This window comes from Ptychodera flava, chromosome 13 (assembly GCF_041260155.1).
Source record: "Ptychodera flava strain L36383 chromosome 13, AS_Pfla_20210202, whole genome shotgun sequence".
NCBI lineage: Eukaryota > Metazoa > Hemichordata > Enteropneusta > Ptychoderidae > Ptychodera > Ptychodera flava.
Window position 1 is genome coordinate 14,605,337 of NC_091940.1, and position 16,927 is coordinate 14,622,263.

A 16,927-nucleotide genomic window follows, 5' to 3' on the forward strand; every position below is an offset into this window, starting at 1 on the left:
TTCTCTTTTTACTATGATATACGTGCATTATTGTATCACCGGTGATAAATATTTAATTTATGCGTATTTTATACCTTCTAGGAATTGAAGAATTGTCAAGTCCCGCTGAACAAAATGCTAGAGATATCTTAACGGTAAATTATGAACGTTTACACTCACAGTAGACACGATTGTCAATGTCATCAATCTAAAATAAAACGTTTTGGATAGTGTTGGTGAGTGTGGCAAGGGGTTATTTTGATTGCGGATAAATGTATTGCATGTGAGTGGGCCAGAATGCATAATTGTGTGTCTGAGGCCTTTTCATGTAAATGTTGTGTAGATAATCATGCAGGATGCGCTCATACGGCCTCAAAGACAGGCGTGATGATAATACGATGGCATTGCGGGGAAATAGTGGTTCTTGAAACTGACTGCTTCCCTGCATAATCAAATGGCTAAATATTTTCCTCTGAAAGAAGTTTAAAATTGTGGTAGCCACGTGCACCAGCTCAGTATAAAAAGAGACAATAGGTGAAGTTATAACTGGTAACTCATTACGATCTCAACGCAAGTTACGTTGTATGCCACAAAGCTCAAAGCCTCCGCCAGAACAATTAACACCTCCGTTCCGATTAAAAAGACAAAGTAATTTTTCGATACAACTGCATTGTAATTTATGCGAGAGTATGGCGCTGGCTATATTTGCCTTATGAATTAATGATCTCGTAACTTGTATGCGACACTTGAGGTAGAACCTCCCATGGTCAGACAAATTCACACAAAGCGGTCGATAAACAGGTCAGTGCACTTTCCGAGACTTAAAGATAAGGGGGAAGGTCATCCGCGCGAGGGATATGTTTATGTATAAATAAACTCTAAATTGAAGATATACCAATATTGAATGTTTTATGAGTTGATAATCGCTTGTTTTTTTTTCCGTTGACAGTGCACGAGAGTCAAGGATTACCAAGACGGCGATGGAGAATTCATCAGCAAAGACCAGTTCGCCCATGCGATGTTCAGAAAAATTCCAGAGCAGCTGCTTTCTTGGATGACACACAACAACATCAAGCCTGAGTAAGAACTCACAGCCTGGCATTGCAGGAATTGCTGTGTATATACCTACGCACTACCTAACAGACGCAGCAGACTGGAAGTCGCCCGCTCTCCGAACAGTTGAGACTATACATAACAAAGCGTTTGTATGGATGAACATTTTCTATAGCTGCATTCATTTAACCACAATTTGTATGTTTCAGAAAAATCCAATCTCATTGATTCTATTTAAATACAATTTGCGTTTTCACAACTTGCTTTATTTCTGTAAATATGTTAATTCTCAGAAGCTCCACCAAAAGTACTTGAAATTTAGTACTAAAATGCTTCTTAAACGCTAAAATATTTATTCACTCAACTTGCAAACAATTTTACATTCTAATTCCAAGAATTACACTGATTTGTATAATACTTTGTACACTGGGTACTCAAGAAGTGGAATTTTAAACTCTAATTGGCACCAGCAAATTCAAATCAGTAGGAAGTATCCGTTAATTTTCACACATCGCCATTATCAAACGACTTTTGAGTAACAAATGGGCTTCTTTTAATGAGGAAACATTACTTTTTGAGAGACGCAAAATGTCGCCTTTTAATATTGTCATGATTTTGTTCAAAGTTTTGGGGCAGTACTGAAGAATTGTAAAAAGCGAGCTCGGTATAGGCTTTCAACATTTTTACGATTACTCAGATGTAGTAAATTCAATAACTTTTTTGCATTTTTGCTCTTTGAGTTTACACGTACTAGACTTTGATCATTGGATAAAATTTATTTATCTATGTTTTTTATATCAAATATATATATATATATATATATATATATATATATATATATATATATATATATATTCCAATTGCAAGTGTCCATTCCAGTGTCCACTACTGTTCCCTGTAGCTATAACTTTCGACTATTGTTTTAACCATAATGAGTTTTGTTATTAATTTCAATTAAAGTCTCCAAACCATGTTGAGATACACAGTATTTAGCTTGTCAACCCAGCCTGTGCACAAACAGATTGCGATGTGTTTATTGACAAGTAAATTATGGTCCGAACTGGAATTTAAATGTAGACAATAACAGTGCATTTTCTGGGCATAAATACGCTGTATTGACAAGCTAAATAGTTGGTGTTTCAATATGCTTTGGAGAGTAAACAAGAACTTGCGATTGATATACGAAAAAGTGAAAAACCCATCAAAAGTAAAAGATACTGGCCTTTAGCCGGGGAGTTATTTGTATATTTAGCGCTGGAAATTGTGAGAAGAGCGCTTTATATATTCCAGCTGAGGTGCTGCAGGAGCGTCAGTAGATGGAGTACAGAGTGGAGTATAGTGTATATCATGTAATTTTAGATAAAAAAGAACTGCTGAATCAGGCATGAAATTAGGGCAAAGACGTGATGGTTATTAAGGCTGACAAAATTCGGCCTGTTAGATTGCGGTATTCGATTATTGTGTCGTTATGGTGTAATGAATTAAACCAAATCCACAGTAAAGTATATTTGTGCCAAACAGTTTTTGCTCTAGGTAACTTTTACACATAGCAGTTGGCACTATTGACAATATGAGCCATGTGCCACAATGTTTTAATGTGGCAAAGGGGTACATGTCTCTGTATCAATGTTCTTGATTGTAAAAGTTATTGTGCTTCGTACACATGTGGTAATATACCGTGGTTACTTCCACACATGCTTTCGACACGTTTCGAGTTCCAACGACAGATGACATGCGCTTTGCCATGAAAACCTATTTTCTAAACTAAAACAAAGCTACCCCATTAGAAAGAGTTCAAACACTCCACTTGCAACTTGAAGGATAAAAAAATAAAACAAACTGGATTTTCAGGTTAAAATTCCCGGGATATTCAGGATCAAAATAGTAAAGCAATTTAGAGCGATAGAAACCAAACGCTCGATGAAATGCAACCGTTAGTGTTTCAGAAAAGATTGAAGAAGAACAGAATCCATTAAAACCAAAAATTGAACCACCTCCATTTCCTTTGATTGGTTGTTTCACAGTCCCTCCAGCAAAACACAGTCCCTCCTTCCACACATAGTCCCTCCAACCATAAATATTTCCTGCAACCAAGGAATGAATGTTGTTGGAGCGACTGCGATAATCATATTGTTTTTCTAATTTTAATTATTCAGTTCTTTTTCTTTCTTCCTCAAACACCGTAGCTGACGAACTAAGAGTTGCACCCGAAACGTCTCGACTTAGTGCTGTCAAGCTGGGTCTCGTGTTTTTATCCCCAATCTCCCGTATTGTTTATCGTTTATTTTCTAACCCGTAATTTGGCGTAAACCCAAACCTCATCAAAAATTAGTGTTTGCACGGATTGAGTGCACATAAGTAAAATCAAAGTGACACATCACGATGCATGGAATTGTTCAAAGGGGTTTGTTTGAAATGGTATTGACAATTGGAATAAAATAGTTTTTCTTTCAAAAGTCACTGTCATTGTATCGTATTATTTTTGTCAAATGTGTAGAACTATTGCTAGAAAACGTATTAAGACGTCGACATATCATGACGCACTGTGTCAAATCGGCAAATTAATCTAGAAATACACAGACTAAGAAGAAATTTCGAATCAATAAAATTGTGCACTCCATCATTTAAAGAATATGCTGTGTAGTATCGGTTTCTCAAATACACTGAAGGAAGGTTTCAAAACGACGAATTACAATTTCCCCCAGGAGGCCTTTACAGACGATTGCAGTTCATTCGTTCAAACAATTGCAATTTGCATCCTAAAATGCTTTTGTGTCCTTGCCAACACAGTACGAAGTTGTATAATATAGTATAGTACTTTTATTTCAGACTGAAATAACACGATTGGAACTAATTTGGGATAATTGGATGGTGAAGTAATGTCGATTTAATCTACAAATGTTATCTCATCTGCTTTTCTTTTTATATTACACACTTGTTTTTATGAGTAATTTGCGATATTGCAACATTCAGCTATATGGCACCTAACACTGTTGAGAAATTTGCAAAATATGAAAATCCAATTATCCCAAATTAGTTCCAATCGTGTTAAATGTCCATACACGAAAAATACAAAAGGCAATACCTTGAAAATTCACTCAGTTCCAAGGATATGTCACTCTGCAGAAAAGTTTACCATTGTGAAAAATTCACATACCCACAAAATTAAAGGAGATACAATTGCTTTCTCCAAAGTTTAAAGATTGTACTGTCTATCACCCTATGCGATGAACAGATCGCAGCAAGTAATACATTTGATGACTTTTCAAACCCACACTTAAAACTGTATGTATTCCGCCTAATAACCTCACCTAGAGGCAAGACACGGTTTGTCTCGAACATAGCTGATGCACTAAAAAATTGGAGGAAGACCGAGAAGTCTTCTCCACACGTTGTTGTACATAGTTTTAAAGTTATTCATCAGTTTAACTTTGAAGTTCACCCAGAGATTGCAACTGTAAATATTACTACAGTATGTCATAAATAATGCTTTCTTTACATTTGGACTACAAACTTTAAATTGTCTGAGTAACATGTTTGCTCTTACACAAAATGCACGTCTCTGTCTTCTAATAGCCTCATTATCACACCCATCACAACATATTACATGACCAAGATAGGTGAGCAAACAAACAAAATTCAAGCTGTTATCATTCAGCTTTACCGAGGCTATTTCGTTTTCTTCCAATTGAAAATCAAGCACACAGATTTATTAACATTGTAAATTGTATCATATTCCTTGCTATATACTTCACATATTCTGAGAAGATGGCGTAAGCCCTTCACACTTGGACTGAGTAAAGTCATGTCATCAGCGTAACCTAAAGTGTTAGCATAGACACCACACAGATAACAGCCAACATCGCGTTTACAGAGCTCATTGATGAGATCATCAATATAGAGATTAAAAAGTTACGGCGAGATTATCCCCTCCCCCCACACACGTTGTCTTACACCGTTATAAACAGAAACCACTCTGATATAACATTGTTCCATTTTACAGAAAACAGTTGCTTTCTCTACCAATAGAACAATATTTGTACAACATACAAAGGAGCATTCCTATCGATGAGCTTTTTGACCAATTTAAAGTGATTATTTCTGTCAAAAGCTTTAGATACATCAAGGAAGCAAATAAACATAGATCGCCCATTACTGGTGTAATAACTAACAGTATCTGTAAAGCAAATAAACATAGGTCTTCCATTACTGGTGTAATAACTAACAATTTCTTTAAAGCAAATAAACAAAGGTCACTGGAATGGTCTCGCTTAAAACAAAGTTGTGCTTTAGTCACGAATAAACGTTATTTATAATGGCAACGTAAGCATATATGAAAATCTAAAGAAAACTAAACATTATTAATCAGAGATGGAATTAAGAAGTCATGTTGACAGGATGTAATGTCCGCCCAAAAGTGTCCCCAGTCAGAATAAAACAAATTGTCCATAGTGTTCAGCTCTGATGACTGTAGAGGGCGTATTCCGCGGTGTGCATGAACTCCTACAAGACACCGGGTCTATGAAGACACGCGTAAGGCATTTATTCGTGAATAGAAAAGACATACAAGGTATCTGCTCATAAGCCCATTCGTCATCGCAATGTATCGAAAATCATCATAGCTAGATAACAAATTACACCCTTGCGGACCGACGGCGTTCATAGTTTTCCTTTTGCTGTATTCTTCGACTTTGCATGATTAATCGTTCTCTGTAAATAGGGCCACGAAAAACAATACCTGGCACAATTGGTCGACATTTGTTTATGGAATACAACTGCTCCTGTGTCCTAGATGTCGTCTGAAGTAAATGCGGTTATCGTTCCAACTTGAAGTCTTCAGTAAATCATCATTGTCACAGATTAGAGTAGATTCTAACCAACCGTTCTCCAATACACTATGTTCAAATGACAGGAATGATTTCGTAAATTGAAAGCTGTTTAGTTCAAAATGTAACTGCTTATGTACATGTTAGGCCATGTAGAAACTCGGAAAGCTCCACCAGTGTATTGCCCCAAAGGACGTACAGCATTGGGTCGCTCATAGGCGTGGATCCGTCGATCTCTAATGATTAAAAATCCAACCAGCTCGACTCAATTTTCGATTTCGAGAAAATGTATACTTCGAAGGATAGATATAGGGGTGGAGGTTCTCATGGTTATTGACCCTTGTTGCACCCCCTTCTACAGACTCTCATAGTTTTGCGTCAATTTTGGAGCACAGTCATCTTCTTATATCATTGATCATTCTCGATCCCATCCGTCGATTGTTGATTGTCTACTACTCTGCATTGACTTTCGCGATTTTGAGGATCATGACAAGTTGTTCGTGTTTCGTTTCACATGTCAGATTCGTCGAGAGTCACTGCACCAAATGTACTCTCTAGATTCAAAGTTCCCTCAGAGTCTCGCCTGGGACGACCGCGCCCTCTACGGTAATCTTTCAGTCGCAGCTCCTACAAAAAACAAACAAGACGAGTACTCACAATTAAGTTGTACGCTTGATTTCGCGGTGGTTCTCAATTTCTTTATGTATTTAGATAGTAGAAAACGACAGAGTAGTGTGCCTTTGAAAAATTATGCACGTCAGCTAGTCATCGTTAGCATACGCGGAGCTACTAGACTTGTATACTTCTACATTCATTTGGGCAACTGCGTCATCAAGTTCACTCAAGCAGTACACTAATCATGAGGAGCAAACGGGTACGGCACTCGGAACATGTTCAATGATTTAATCTTCCTTCTATCAGATCGAGTTTTAACGCTGTTTAAGACCATAAGTTGGAGGAGTGGATGTATTGGTGTACTCAAAACACCCTTTCTCATAAATGGCTGCCTCGGGCGATGTTGATGAGCAAATAAATAAATAAATAAATAAATAAATAAATAAATAAATAAATAAAATAAATAATAAATAAAAAAATAAATAAATAAATAATAATAATAAATTAAAGCTGCAAGCAGCGTTGGCGGGGCCCAAGCGGATAACATGGTTGAAAGATCTTGCACTAATGATATTATGTGCAAAATTCGATCTTGCAAAAGTATGATTTTAAACATCATCTCATAGTTACTGTATGTGTCAGTGGGAAATGCATGTTTTACGTAAAATCCAATATGGCGGCCAAACCACGTGACCGATCAAAATGCCTTTCACAAACTTGTAAGAGATCACACTTAAGATGTTACATGTCAAAATTCAGTTGAATCGGTGTGTTGGTTCTGCAGAAGAAGATTTTTAAAGATTAAATAATGATTTTCGCAAAAATCGAATATGGTGGCCAGACCACGTGACCGATCAAACGATTTTCGCAAACTTGAAAGAGATCATACTTAAGATGTTACATGTCAAATTTCAGTCGAATCGGGGTGTTGGTTCTGGAGAAGAAGATTTTTGAAGATTAAATCACGATTTTTCAAAATCCAATATGGCGGCCAAACCAAGTGACCGATCAAAACGCCTTTCGCAAACTTGAAAGAGATCACACTTAAGATGTTACATGTGAAATTTCAGTCGAATCAGTGTTTTGGTTCTGGAGAAGAAGATTTTTAAAGATTAAATAACGATTTTCGCAAAAATCCAATATGGCGGCCAGACCATGTGACTGATCAAAACGCCTTTCGCAAACTTGAAAGAGATCACACTAAAGATGTTACATGTCAAATTTCAGTTGAATCAGGGTGTTGGTTCTGGAGAAGAAGATTTTTGAAGATTAAATCACGATTTTCTCAAAATCCAATATGGCGGCCAAACCACGTGACCGATCAAAACGCCTTTCGCAAACTTGAAAGAGATCACACTTAAGATGTTACATGTGAAATTTCAGTCCAATCGGTGTTTTGGTTCTGGAGAAGAAGATTTTTAAAGATTAAATGGGTATTTTTCAAAATCCAATATGGCGGCCAAGGTCACGTGACCGCATGCGATTTTATTGGCAAATTCTGAAGACCTTAGGCCATGCTTGCTATACAAAAATTTCAAATCGACTAGACCCCTGGGTCTTCTGGAGAAGCCATTTTTAGGTTTTTGGAAAATCCAATATGGCCGCCAGGTCACGTGACCAATCAAAATTTGTATACCCAGGTGCACGAGATCTCATAGGTACCTATTAGCCCTGCAAGTTTCAGAAGTTTGCGGTAAGCGGTGTTTGAGTTCTAGGTCGACAAAAAAAGAGCGGAAGGAGAAGAAGAAGAAGAAGTAGAAGAAAGTTGAACTCCTATAAAACCAATAGGGGCCCAGCCGGTCGGCTTGGGCCCCTAATAAATAAATAATACGGACCTCAAAACTGACACCTTCGAAGTCTTTCATTGCAGTAATACAAAAAAAACGTGTTGAATCGTAGATGTCACACCAGCTTTTAGCATCGTGTCAAAACCTTCAATTGGCTGCAGATATACGAGATGATGTACTTGACGTTACAATACATATAATAAGTAAATGATACAGAATGCTGTAAATTCGTTGATATCGCAGGCAAAGTGAAAGGAATTTACTGGTACTTGACTACTATGACTACATTAAGTGATTCACTGAGTTGAATTATCTACAAATTGTTAATGTTGGACCTATCGTGTCGGTTTGTGGCACGCTAGTATGCAGGGGGAAGCTTACCGTGTCAGGACACCTGGTAATATCATTTACTGCCAGTGGTTGAGCATGGTAATATTGTAAATAATCGGTGTCTAACCGACCTGGTACATGTTTTATATGGAATGGATGTGATTATTGGACCTGTTGTGGTGTCGCAGTGATACATTCTAAAGATCTCGTCGAATGTTGAGAAGACGTAGCGCATTAAGGAATATAATTTAAGTATAGTTTTCGACACGGAAATAGCAGACAGCCCTGCATCTAATTGAATATCAAGGTTAACCAAACGACTGATGAATTACTGATTCGCTAATCAAACTCCGTATATCAACTTCGATCTGGACAATAGCACGATAGCAAGCTACTGTATGGTGATAAAAATCGCAGCGAAGATGAACTGCAAAGAAAACAGACCACGGGGAATCGCGACAAAAAAGTCGCAGCTTACCTTAAATTTAGTAACACAACAACCCCACGGGCACCTTTTTGCTTCTCGAATCCCACATCTGTAATCTTCTAACCTGATTTCCTGTGGAGAATAGTGAAGTGCACTTTGGATTCAATAATTCTAAGTGTTCACTAATATGTTTTTCTTTTCAATAATTCGGCCATATTCTGCAACTCTAAAAAATTCGCAAATTGCATCATACCAAGTGTTTACAATAAGAATGTAGCATAAAACAGGATACTATGTGCCATTTGCCATTGTGATTCTCATCAGCTGTAGTAAATCCTAAAATGGAGTTCCTGGGCTGATACAGGTCACACACGAAAACCCCGGATGATAAAGGGCTACAGTGTCGTAACGTCAGCGCATGTGCGACCATGTTCTTTCAACGAAACTTGGTCTAAGTGAATCAATTTGTAGCTTCAGAATATTGATGTAAACGTTCAAGTGTGTGTATACTAGAAGAAAATTAGTTGTAAACTTGGGTCTTCTCCAATGCCCATCTGTACAGTGATTCTGGGTCATTTAAGACTATCACCAATTCTGAGCATTTTGTAAGACTATACGCAAGCGAGTCTGTAGGAGAATTTTGAAATGGAACCACACAAACTTTGACCGGCCATTACGGCATGAAAACCTTTACAGGTTGATTGTAAAACACCTGAAGCAATCAATAAAGAACCTTAAATGCTGACCTCAAAGCTGAAGCGTTCATATTCCTTCATTGCAGTGACACAGTTCCATTTGGTGGTTAAAGGGCGTTGAACCCCCGCCGGCTGAACCATTATGCCATCAGGCAACCTTGGATCGACGTCACAAGGTGGCTGTTACAAAACAACCAAACAGAGTACATCAAATCAGAATTCTGAATAATAAAAAAGAATACAGGATGATTCTGCCCATATGTTGATCGCAATCGATGGTCGGAGCTCAACATAACCCTCTACAAAATGGAGAAAGGGAGCCAATTGCAAATTATGAATTTATTTGTTGAATTCTTGTACGCGCCGTACCGTGACGCACCAGGAATGACTGTGCTTAGAAGCTCCAATTATTGCTTGCTGTTATCGTCAAGCTTTTTCTATCATGGAAGACAACATACCTATTTCCTTGCTCATTATTCATCCATTTTTCAAAATAATACTAACCAATAGTGACCTATTTACCATAACTAGTAACGCAACAACAATACAATTTACACGGACAAGAATCCGATCTATATCTCAGTACCCGTTTACACGGAAAGATCCGCTAGGGGTTGAGTGCCACCGCCGTTGGAAATTTGAATAACACTTTTAAATTATCTTTCTTTTTTGCTGTCATCATTTTTGTCGATTTGACGTTACTTCAAAATAGTTTTCACATATGATTTCTAGTCACTTAGGACACATGCCCCGGTTGTTGTCATTTAGTTTCTTTCATACATTTTATTATCATCACGTTGTTTTACGTTGTACTAATTAACAGTTTGGTCGAGTTACACATAATTGATGAATGGATTGACTAACGGCCATGCAAACTGCTTATTTATGGCTTTTATTTTCCTGCGAGTTGGTTTGTCAATTTACGTCTAACTATGAATGGTTGGTTTAACGTTTGATGATATTTTCATAATTGTTATTCTGGAATTTTAAAGATTAGAGTTTCCTTTTCGCTTAACTAGCAACCATAACGCAAGGTATACAATGTTGGTTGTTATCGACGAAATGATATCTAGTAAAGACTAAAAATTCGCTATCAACATTAGATATGGGCATTACACACGCAATACAAAGGTCGTGTTGAGAAGTTGGACTATGTGTATTATGAGTACTTTGACCTCATTTCAGATCTGAAGGTAAAAAATGCAATAGTATGTTGCAAACAACACTAATGTTGGACAATGCATGAAAAGTCACGGTTTATGGAGTTAATTTTTATCCAAAAATTTTACTTTTATATGACATGCCACGGAACAACCTTAGGCCATAAGCAGATGCTAGCATTATCTATGATGAGGGATCATAGGAAGTCGAAAAAGAGAACGTTTTGTGTTTGTAAAATTACCTTGAAAGCTACCCTCGGTGTGGGAATTCCAATGCGCCAGGGTTCAAAGACGAACGTGCTGCTCGATTTCGCTGAAAGTGAAAGCAGTACAATATTTACAAAATGTGGTTTCAGGTAACTTACTTTAGACTTATGAAATACGATACATTTACTTGAAAACTTCAGATATTTCAATGCAAATGAAGCTTTAGCATGGAGTCAATTTAAATGACCTACATTTAAAGTAATAAAAGCACGATTTGTCATTTTCCCAACACATCAAATATTCTCAGCAATATTTGAACTGGCGATTACAATATTTGCTATTTGTACGAGCATCTACATACCTGGGGATTGCGTGGCTTCGCTGTTTCCAAATGTCCACGTCTGAGGTCCAAACTTGCATGTTTTGATGGGCGGTTCTGCAGATAGTTAAAATGCAGCTGCATTAGGTAAATGCTCTGTGACAATGCCGATAAAGTTCAGAATATTCGCTCATCGGTTCACAATCCGAAGTGAACTACAAACTAGACTGAGGCCGAAAAAGACGGTTTCATTCAAAAGACACCTCAACAAAGACAGCTTGTCAGGTTGAAGCTAAGTCACCCTTCATAAACTCCGTGGTGTTAAAACATTGTTGAAATTTGCCTGAATCAAAGACAGACGTTATACGTACGAGACAGATTCTGCTGATGCAGTTTTACCCGTTGAAAATGTGACTGTGTCGTGAACAATACCAGAGTTGACCTTTGCACTCTTGCATGCAGATTATCTATTTCACTGAGTTGGTCAGTACAAGGGGACCCATTCGTAAGCAATTCCTTGTCGCATAGCGGTCTCGATAATGGAAAATTCCGGCTAAACTATGATGTAAAATATTGCCTGATTTTGTACCTATATATCGCTAACCAGACCAACAGTTGTAGGGAAAGACAAGGAAAACAGCCGATCTCGATTCTCCAGCTAGTTCAAGAAGTAATCGGTAACATTAATTCTTGCGTTCATATACGTATTCGTGTAAATGTATTCGAGTTTTTTAACTATGATCTTGAGTTCTGAAACGAGATACGACTGGGGATGGGAAACATTCCATGGGTAAAACAACTGTTCCTTTTTTCTGATTATGGAATACAGCGTATCGCAACACTTACCAGGGTACTCTTTCAGCGTCATCTCCTTCAGCGCGTTCTGTATTTTCCAGGAGTGAAGGTGCTTGTATTTCAGTAGGCTTGTATTTGTGTCGATGGACTTGAGTGCCGCCTTTTTCCCTCGTGCGCTGTGAGTTAAATTGGCAATGGTCAGTTTACACACCGAATGTGCCAAAAACGAAGGCAAAACAGAGCGTGGTATACTTTGCTAAGTTTGAAATTAACTGACATTACAATGCTGTCACACATCACAAGCCCACTGTAAAACTCACAAAAAATAAACCCTTTCACCACCATGGTTTGTCCCAAATCCATTGTTTTCTATGGTAAAGTTGGACCTGTATACAGGGAACTGGGGTGAAAGGGTTAACCCTTGAAAGGATGACGCTTGGTGTACGACATTGTGCACGTGATCAAACTGAAAGCACACGACTAATTACACATATAGGACGCGCTTCGCGGAGAAACGGTTTACTCTAGAAAGGTATTTTTAAAAATAACACGATGTGATTTTTCCTATCAATATACTTGAAATTAATTAAGAATCCCTGTTTCTGATAGAACTACTTACTTTTCAAAGACACCATGTGATTCCTGTCAAAAAAAGAAAGAGATATGGCAGTTCAGTTGTGTTGTTTACATTGCCATCTTTTCGTTGCTATATGTGAAGCTTGAATTGGACATCTGCTAATCGAAAGTTAGGTCATTCAATCTGTCGACAACCATCAAGATAATTTAAGTCTTAACACTACATGACATAAGAAATGGTTTCCCGTCATTTTTGAAAGCGTGTTACGCATTTCTCTTTCTACGCTGACAGTCTTTCTTTCGAAACAGACAACACAACAGATACGCAGAGTTCCTAGTACAAATATGTAATGTCACGCATGCGCGCATAATGTATTTACCTGCAGGAACCTGATTGGATTTTCATCGTAGAGATGTTTAAATTTATGGTACTTGTCGATGATCCTTTGCGATGCCTTGATATTCCCTTTCTGAGTTTCCAACTGCCATCGAATTTTGTCCCTTTGGAATTTCAACATACTCTTCATGGCGACTCTCCTCTGTTTTATCATGCTTATGAGTTCTTGACAGGTCTTGTCAATTTGACTTTGGAGCGTCGATATTTGTTCCTAAAAATAAAGGGATGTACCATTATATCTTGGACGCTGATGGTTGAAGACCCAAACTTATGATCCTATGAGGGTGCGTGTGGCACGTTGTGTGTGTTGAAATGGTATTGGAAAAACCCCGGATTGCGTACCTGTAAAACTCTTGCAAACTATCCTGAGAGTGACACGCGATCATAATCTTCTAGGATCTGTCATTAAGTCGTTTCTTTTTGCCGGTTCAATGTCCAGTTCTATTGAGAAATTACCGGTTGCTCACAAACGGCAAATCTGGGTCACAAAGTGAGCGCAAGCATGTCGGACCAAGGTCACCCTGTCGAAACCTACCTTACACCGCAGGTGACCTTGAGAAAGGGACTTTCGTTCAACAAACACCAAACACATTCCCAATACCTCGAACATTGGAGAACGAATCCCCCCCCCCCCAAAAAAAATATCAAAGCGATATGGCGAGTGAATTGTTGTTCGAAATTGTTCAGACCTGTTTTTTATATTCTCAATAGGTAGGATCGTAAGACTGCACTGTTTGCCTTTCGACGCAGCTTCGGCAGGCAGTGGAGGTGTCGTTGTGACCCGTGACTTGTTATACATGGTCTGGCTATTTTGAACAATTGCATGCATTGTTGAACATCTCGGTACTGGGTATATCACTTAAATTTATCGAGTCGACATAGATATCTGAACATACGGGTACTTGAAGCGCCTTGAGATGGGCTTAAAATCACATTGAGGTCACAGCCAAAGTTTGTAAATGAAAAACCCACCTCGATCTCTTCCATGCGTTCCGTTGGATTAAATGATGAGTTGATACGCTCGACCAAGTTATGTAAAGCATCACATTCTTCGGCCAGCCTTGTCTGTCGATGAAAGAGAAAAAAATATGATCGAATGAAATTTTATTCAGTTTTGAGGCGACATCATCGGTCATTCATACACGAAATACATACATGAAATTCATGCAATTTTTTTCATAATTACGAGGAATTTACTACTCTAAAATCATTAAAAGGCAAGTTACAAACTCAGTGTCATATTCGATGTGTTTCAGCAAAGAATGCCAGTAAACAGCCAAGCGATTACAATCACACGCAATCTGTACTTAGGGAACGAGGATGATTAAAAGACGCACACAGAAAACGTAACTTCTGTGTTTAGGGGGAGGGGTTTGGCTGTATTTCGATTACCGTGCGCAAAAATCGCACTGCATGTTCTTGTATCGCAACCTCTCGTTATACGTTTTTATTTATCGCAAAATATCGCACTATATTGTTCGGCACCGGCATTCTTTTGACACGTGGTTCAGTGCACGTGTAAAATAACGTAACAATCATTTTGGATTGAAATTCATTTCATTCTATTGGTTGTGTCATTTGTCGAGTCGGCGCTGAACAAAGATGTATTTCAGAGGGGATATTATGGGGGGTATCGTTTGCGTAATTACCGATTGTTGGTATGCTGATTCAGAGTGAGGCTTGGACTTTAGGGCGGGGGTGGGGATGGGAGGGAGGTGTTGAAACCGAACGCAATTAGTTGTGTTTACGTGCATATGTTTTGAGTATCCACGGCCCCTTGCAAAGCTGAGTTACTTCGCATTGTTTTGGAGCACCTCTCTTATGAAAACAATACGTTCACTTGAAACAGTACTTGAAACTGGCAGCCTCTAATTCCAAACAAAACAAAATTTTGTTACACATACAGCGAAATGTTACTCATATCATTATTCCTCTGGCAGTTTGTACGTTCAGAAGGCATGAAAACATGTTATCATAACACAATCGTCACACAGACTAAATTTATCAACACTTCAGGGTGTCCTATGACTCGGCCATACAGTGTACGCCAGCTGAATGTTTTACTTTTCGGCAAACATTTTGGAGTCGTCGGGAAAAAACCCAGACTAGCAGATACAAACGAAAACCTAAAAGTTTATACGAACACCCAGTGGAAAAGTCTGGGGCCGGGGTTGGGGGTTGGACAAACTTAATAGCACATTTCTGCTTATCTCAGATGAATATGCCCTCGGGTAGATGTGGAAATGCCGCAGCTATCTGTGAAGGGGTAGGCTGACTCTATGCGGGTCCACAGATAGCCAACGGGGTAGGCCTACATATTCAGTTCGAGTATAGGCATACACTATATGCAGTATAAGTGTTTGTGCTGCAAACCTTGGTAGAAGCCGTGATGCATATATTCACGTGAGTAACGAGATAAGCTCAGGCTGTGATATGGCCAGTTTTGGCGGGAAAGTATAGAATTGTGCTTGACTTTGATTAGTTAGCGATGAATCATGTAAGAAAGACTTGTATGTAACACGAGATATATTGAGATGGCAATCTGTCTTCATTGTCAAGAAATTAAGAAGTAGCTATCTCTGCATAACATTTCTCAACAGCGTACGAAGGCAAAACCTTTACAGATTCCCGCACTATATAATGCATGGGGTGGGACCGTGTATTAAAGGATACGAGAAAGAGCTTCACACGCAAAATGTTGAACCTAGAAATTTATGTTCCAGTATATTTTAGTTTTATGACTTTGAACTTTCAACTCAAAGAAACTCGGAAAACATGTCCTGCTACAGAAAAGAAAATGAAAACCGTCACCATGGTTAGGTGTGAAAAACTCAGTGGTTTTCCAGCAGTGAAAAACAAAATCCAATACAAAGATAGAAACATTTTAAGAGCGCCCTCATGATATCAAATGGTCGAGCCCTGAATTTAATCTTTGATGAAGTGAAAGAGCTCATCGGTAGATACGGAACTTTGGTTTCACATGTCTAACACGAGACATTTGGCACATTAAAAAAACATCCATAGGAAATAACGTTGACGTGAATCATTCAATGATCAGGGACTTTCCGGGCCGAGAGTGAAAATAAAATCTCGACGGCATGTTTTATCCTCCGTCACGGCAGTGAAATCCACTGAAACGCGACGTCACGTCCGATGTGGAACTGCCTTTTAAAGCTATCTAAAATGGACAGGAAATCGTGGGCCAGAAATAATAGGGGAGGGCCGAGGGCGACTGTCATACCTTTTCTTTATCACAGAGGTTCTTCAGCGGCTTCGCACTGTGACCTCGATGACCTCCATCCCTGCTGTGCGTACACATTCGACAGACGCCTTTGCGACATGACAAACAGAACAGCGACAGCCGCTTGCCGTGCTCGTCGCATAGATGACCGTGGCGCCGCTTGTACTCTGCCACGATGTTGCCCAGAGCTCGGTTTGGCTGAAAGTCGTCGATGTTGCGATGTCGCAGTCCAACCGAGGAACGGCAAGTAGGGCATTTAAAGTCGCCATGAGCCACCAGTTCCTTGACACACTTCCTGCAGAAATTGTGCGAACACGGCAGCATCACCGGTGATTCCAACAGCTCAAGGCAAATGCTACATGTTAGATCGTTCTCCATGACGGCCACTTATGTGAGAAACCCGTAACCGGCAACTATAAACATGTACTACGTGTCAGCGAGTCGGTCTCTTCTTCTATGAGATCGTAATATCTACAGCCGCGACCCGCCCTCGTCAGGGTTTTTCCCATATGGACAAACG

At 38.9% G+C, this 16,927-nt stretch overlaps 2 protein-coding genes across 3 annotated transcripts in view; one reads left to right on the forward strand and one right to left on the reverse strand.

Moving 5' to 3' along the window:
* LOC139147534 (copine-8-like) overlaps positions 1-3,492 on the forward strand; it is a 58,072-nt gene extending 54,580 nt beyond the window's left edge. Inside the window, exon 17 of the mRNA XM_070718650.1 lies at positions 929-3,492. Within this exon, the coding sequence (XP_070574751.1) occupies positions 929-1,063 (135 nt within the window). The 3' untranslated portion in view covers positions 1,064-3,492. The remainder of the gene's footprint in view (positions 1-928) is intronic.
* On the reverse strand, positions 3,174-16,918 carry LOC139147535 (tripartite motif-containing 13-like). Of its 2 annotated transcripts, XM_070718652.1 has the most exons (11): positions 16,408-16,918; positions 14,139-14,231; positions 13,150-13,377; positions 12,813-12,835; positions 12,245-12,369; positions 11,441-11,515; positions 11,115-11,185; positions 9,764-9,892; positions 9,069-9,149; positions 8,309-8,415; positions 3,174-6,485 (listed from the first exon to the last, which is right to left on the reverse strand). In XM_070718652.1, the coding sequence occupies exons 1-10, from the start codon at positions 16,783-16,785 to the stop codon at positions 8,335-8,337; spliced, it is 1,284 nt and encodes a 427-aa protein (XP_070574753.1). In that variant the 5' UTR covers positions 16,786-16,918; the 3' UTR covers positions 3,174-6,485; positions 8,309-8,334. The 2 variants fall into 2 exon arrangements, 1 of the variants encoding a protein (XP_070574753.1); XR_011555750.1 differs by lacking the exons at positions 3,174-6,485; positions 8,309-8,415 and having other exon boundaries at positions 9,764-9,933; positions 16,408-16,910.
* Positions 16,919-16,927: the final 9 nt, after the last annotated feature.

Bases quoted from the DNA above. Each gene is read 5' to 3' on its own strand.
- LOC139147535 (XM_070718652.1), bottom strand. From the start codon at position 16,785: ATGGAGAACGATCTAACATGTAGCATTTGCCTTGAGCTGTTGGAATCA. The intron at 13,378-14,138 runs GTGGGTTTTTCA...CTTTATTTTTAG, and splicing joins AACGCATGGAAGAGATCGAG to GAACAAATATCGACGCTCCA. The intron at 12,836-13,149 runs GTAAATACATTA...TTTTTTTGACAG, and splicing joins ATCCAATCAGGTTCCTGCAG to GAATCACATGGTGTCTTTGA.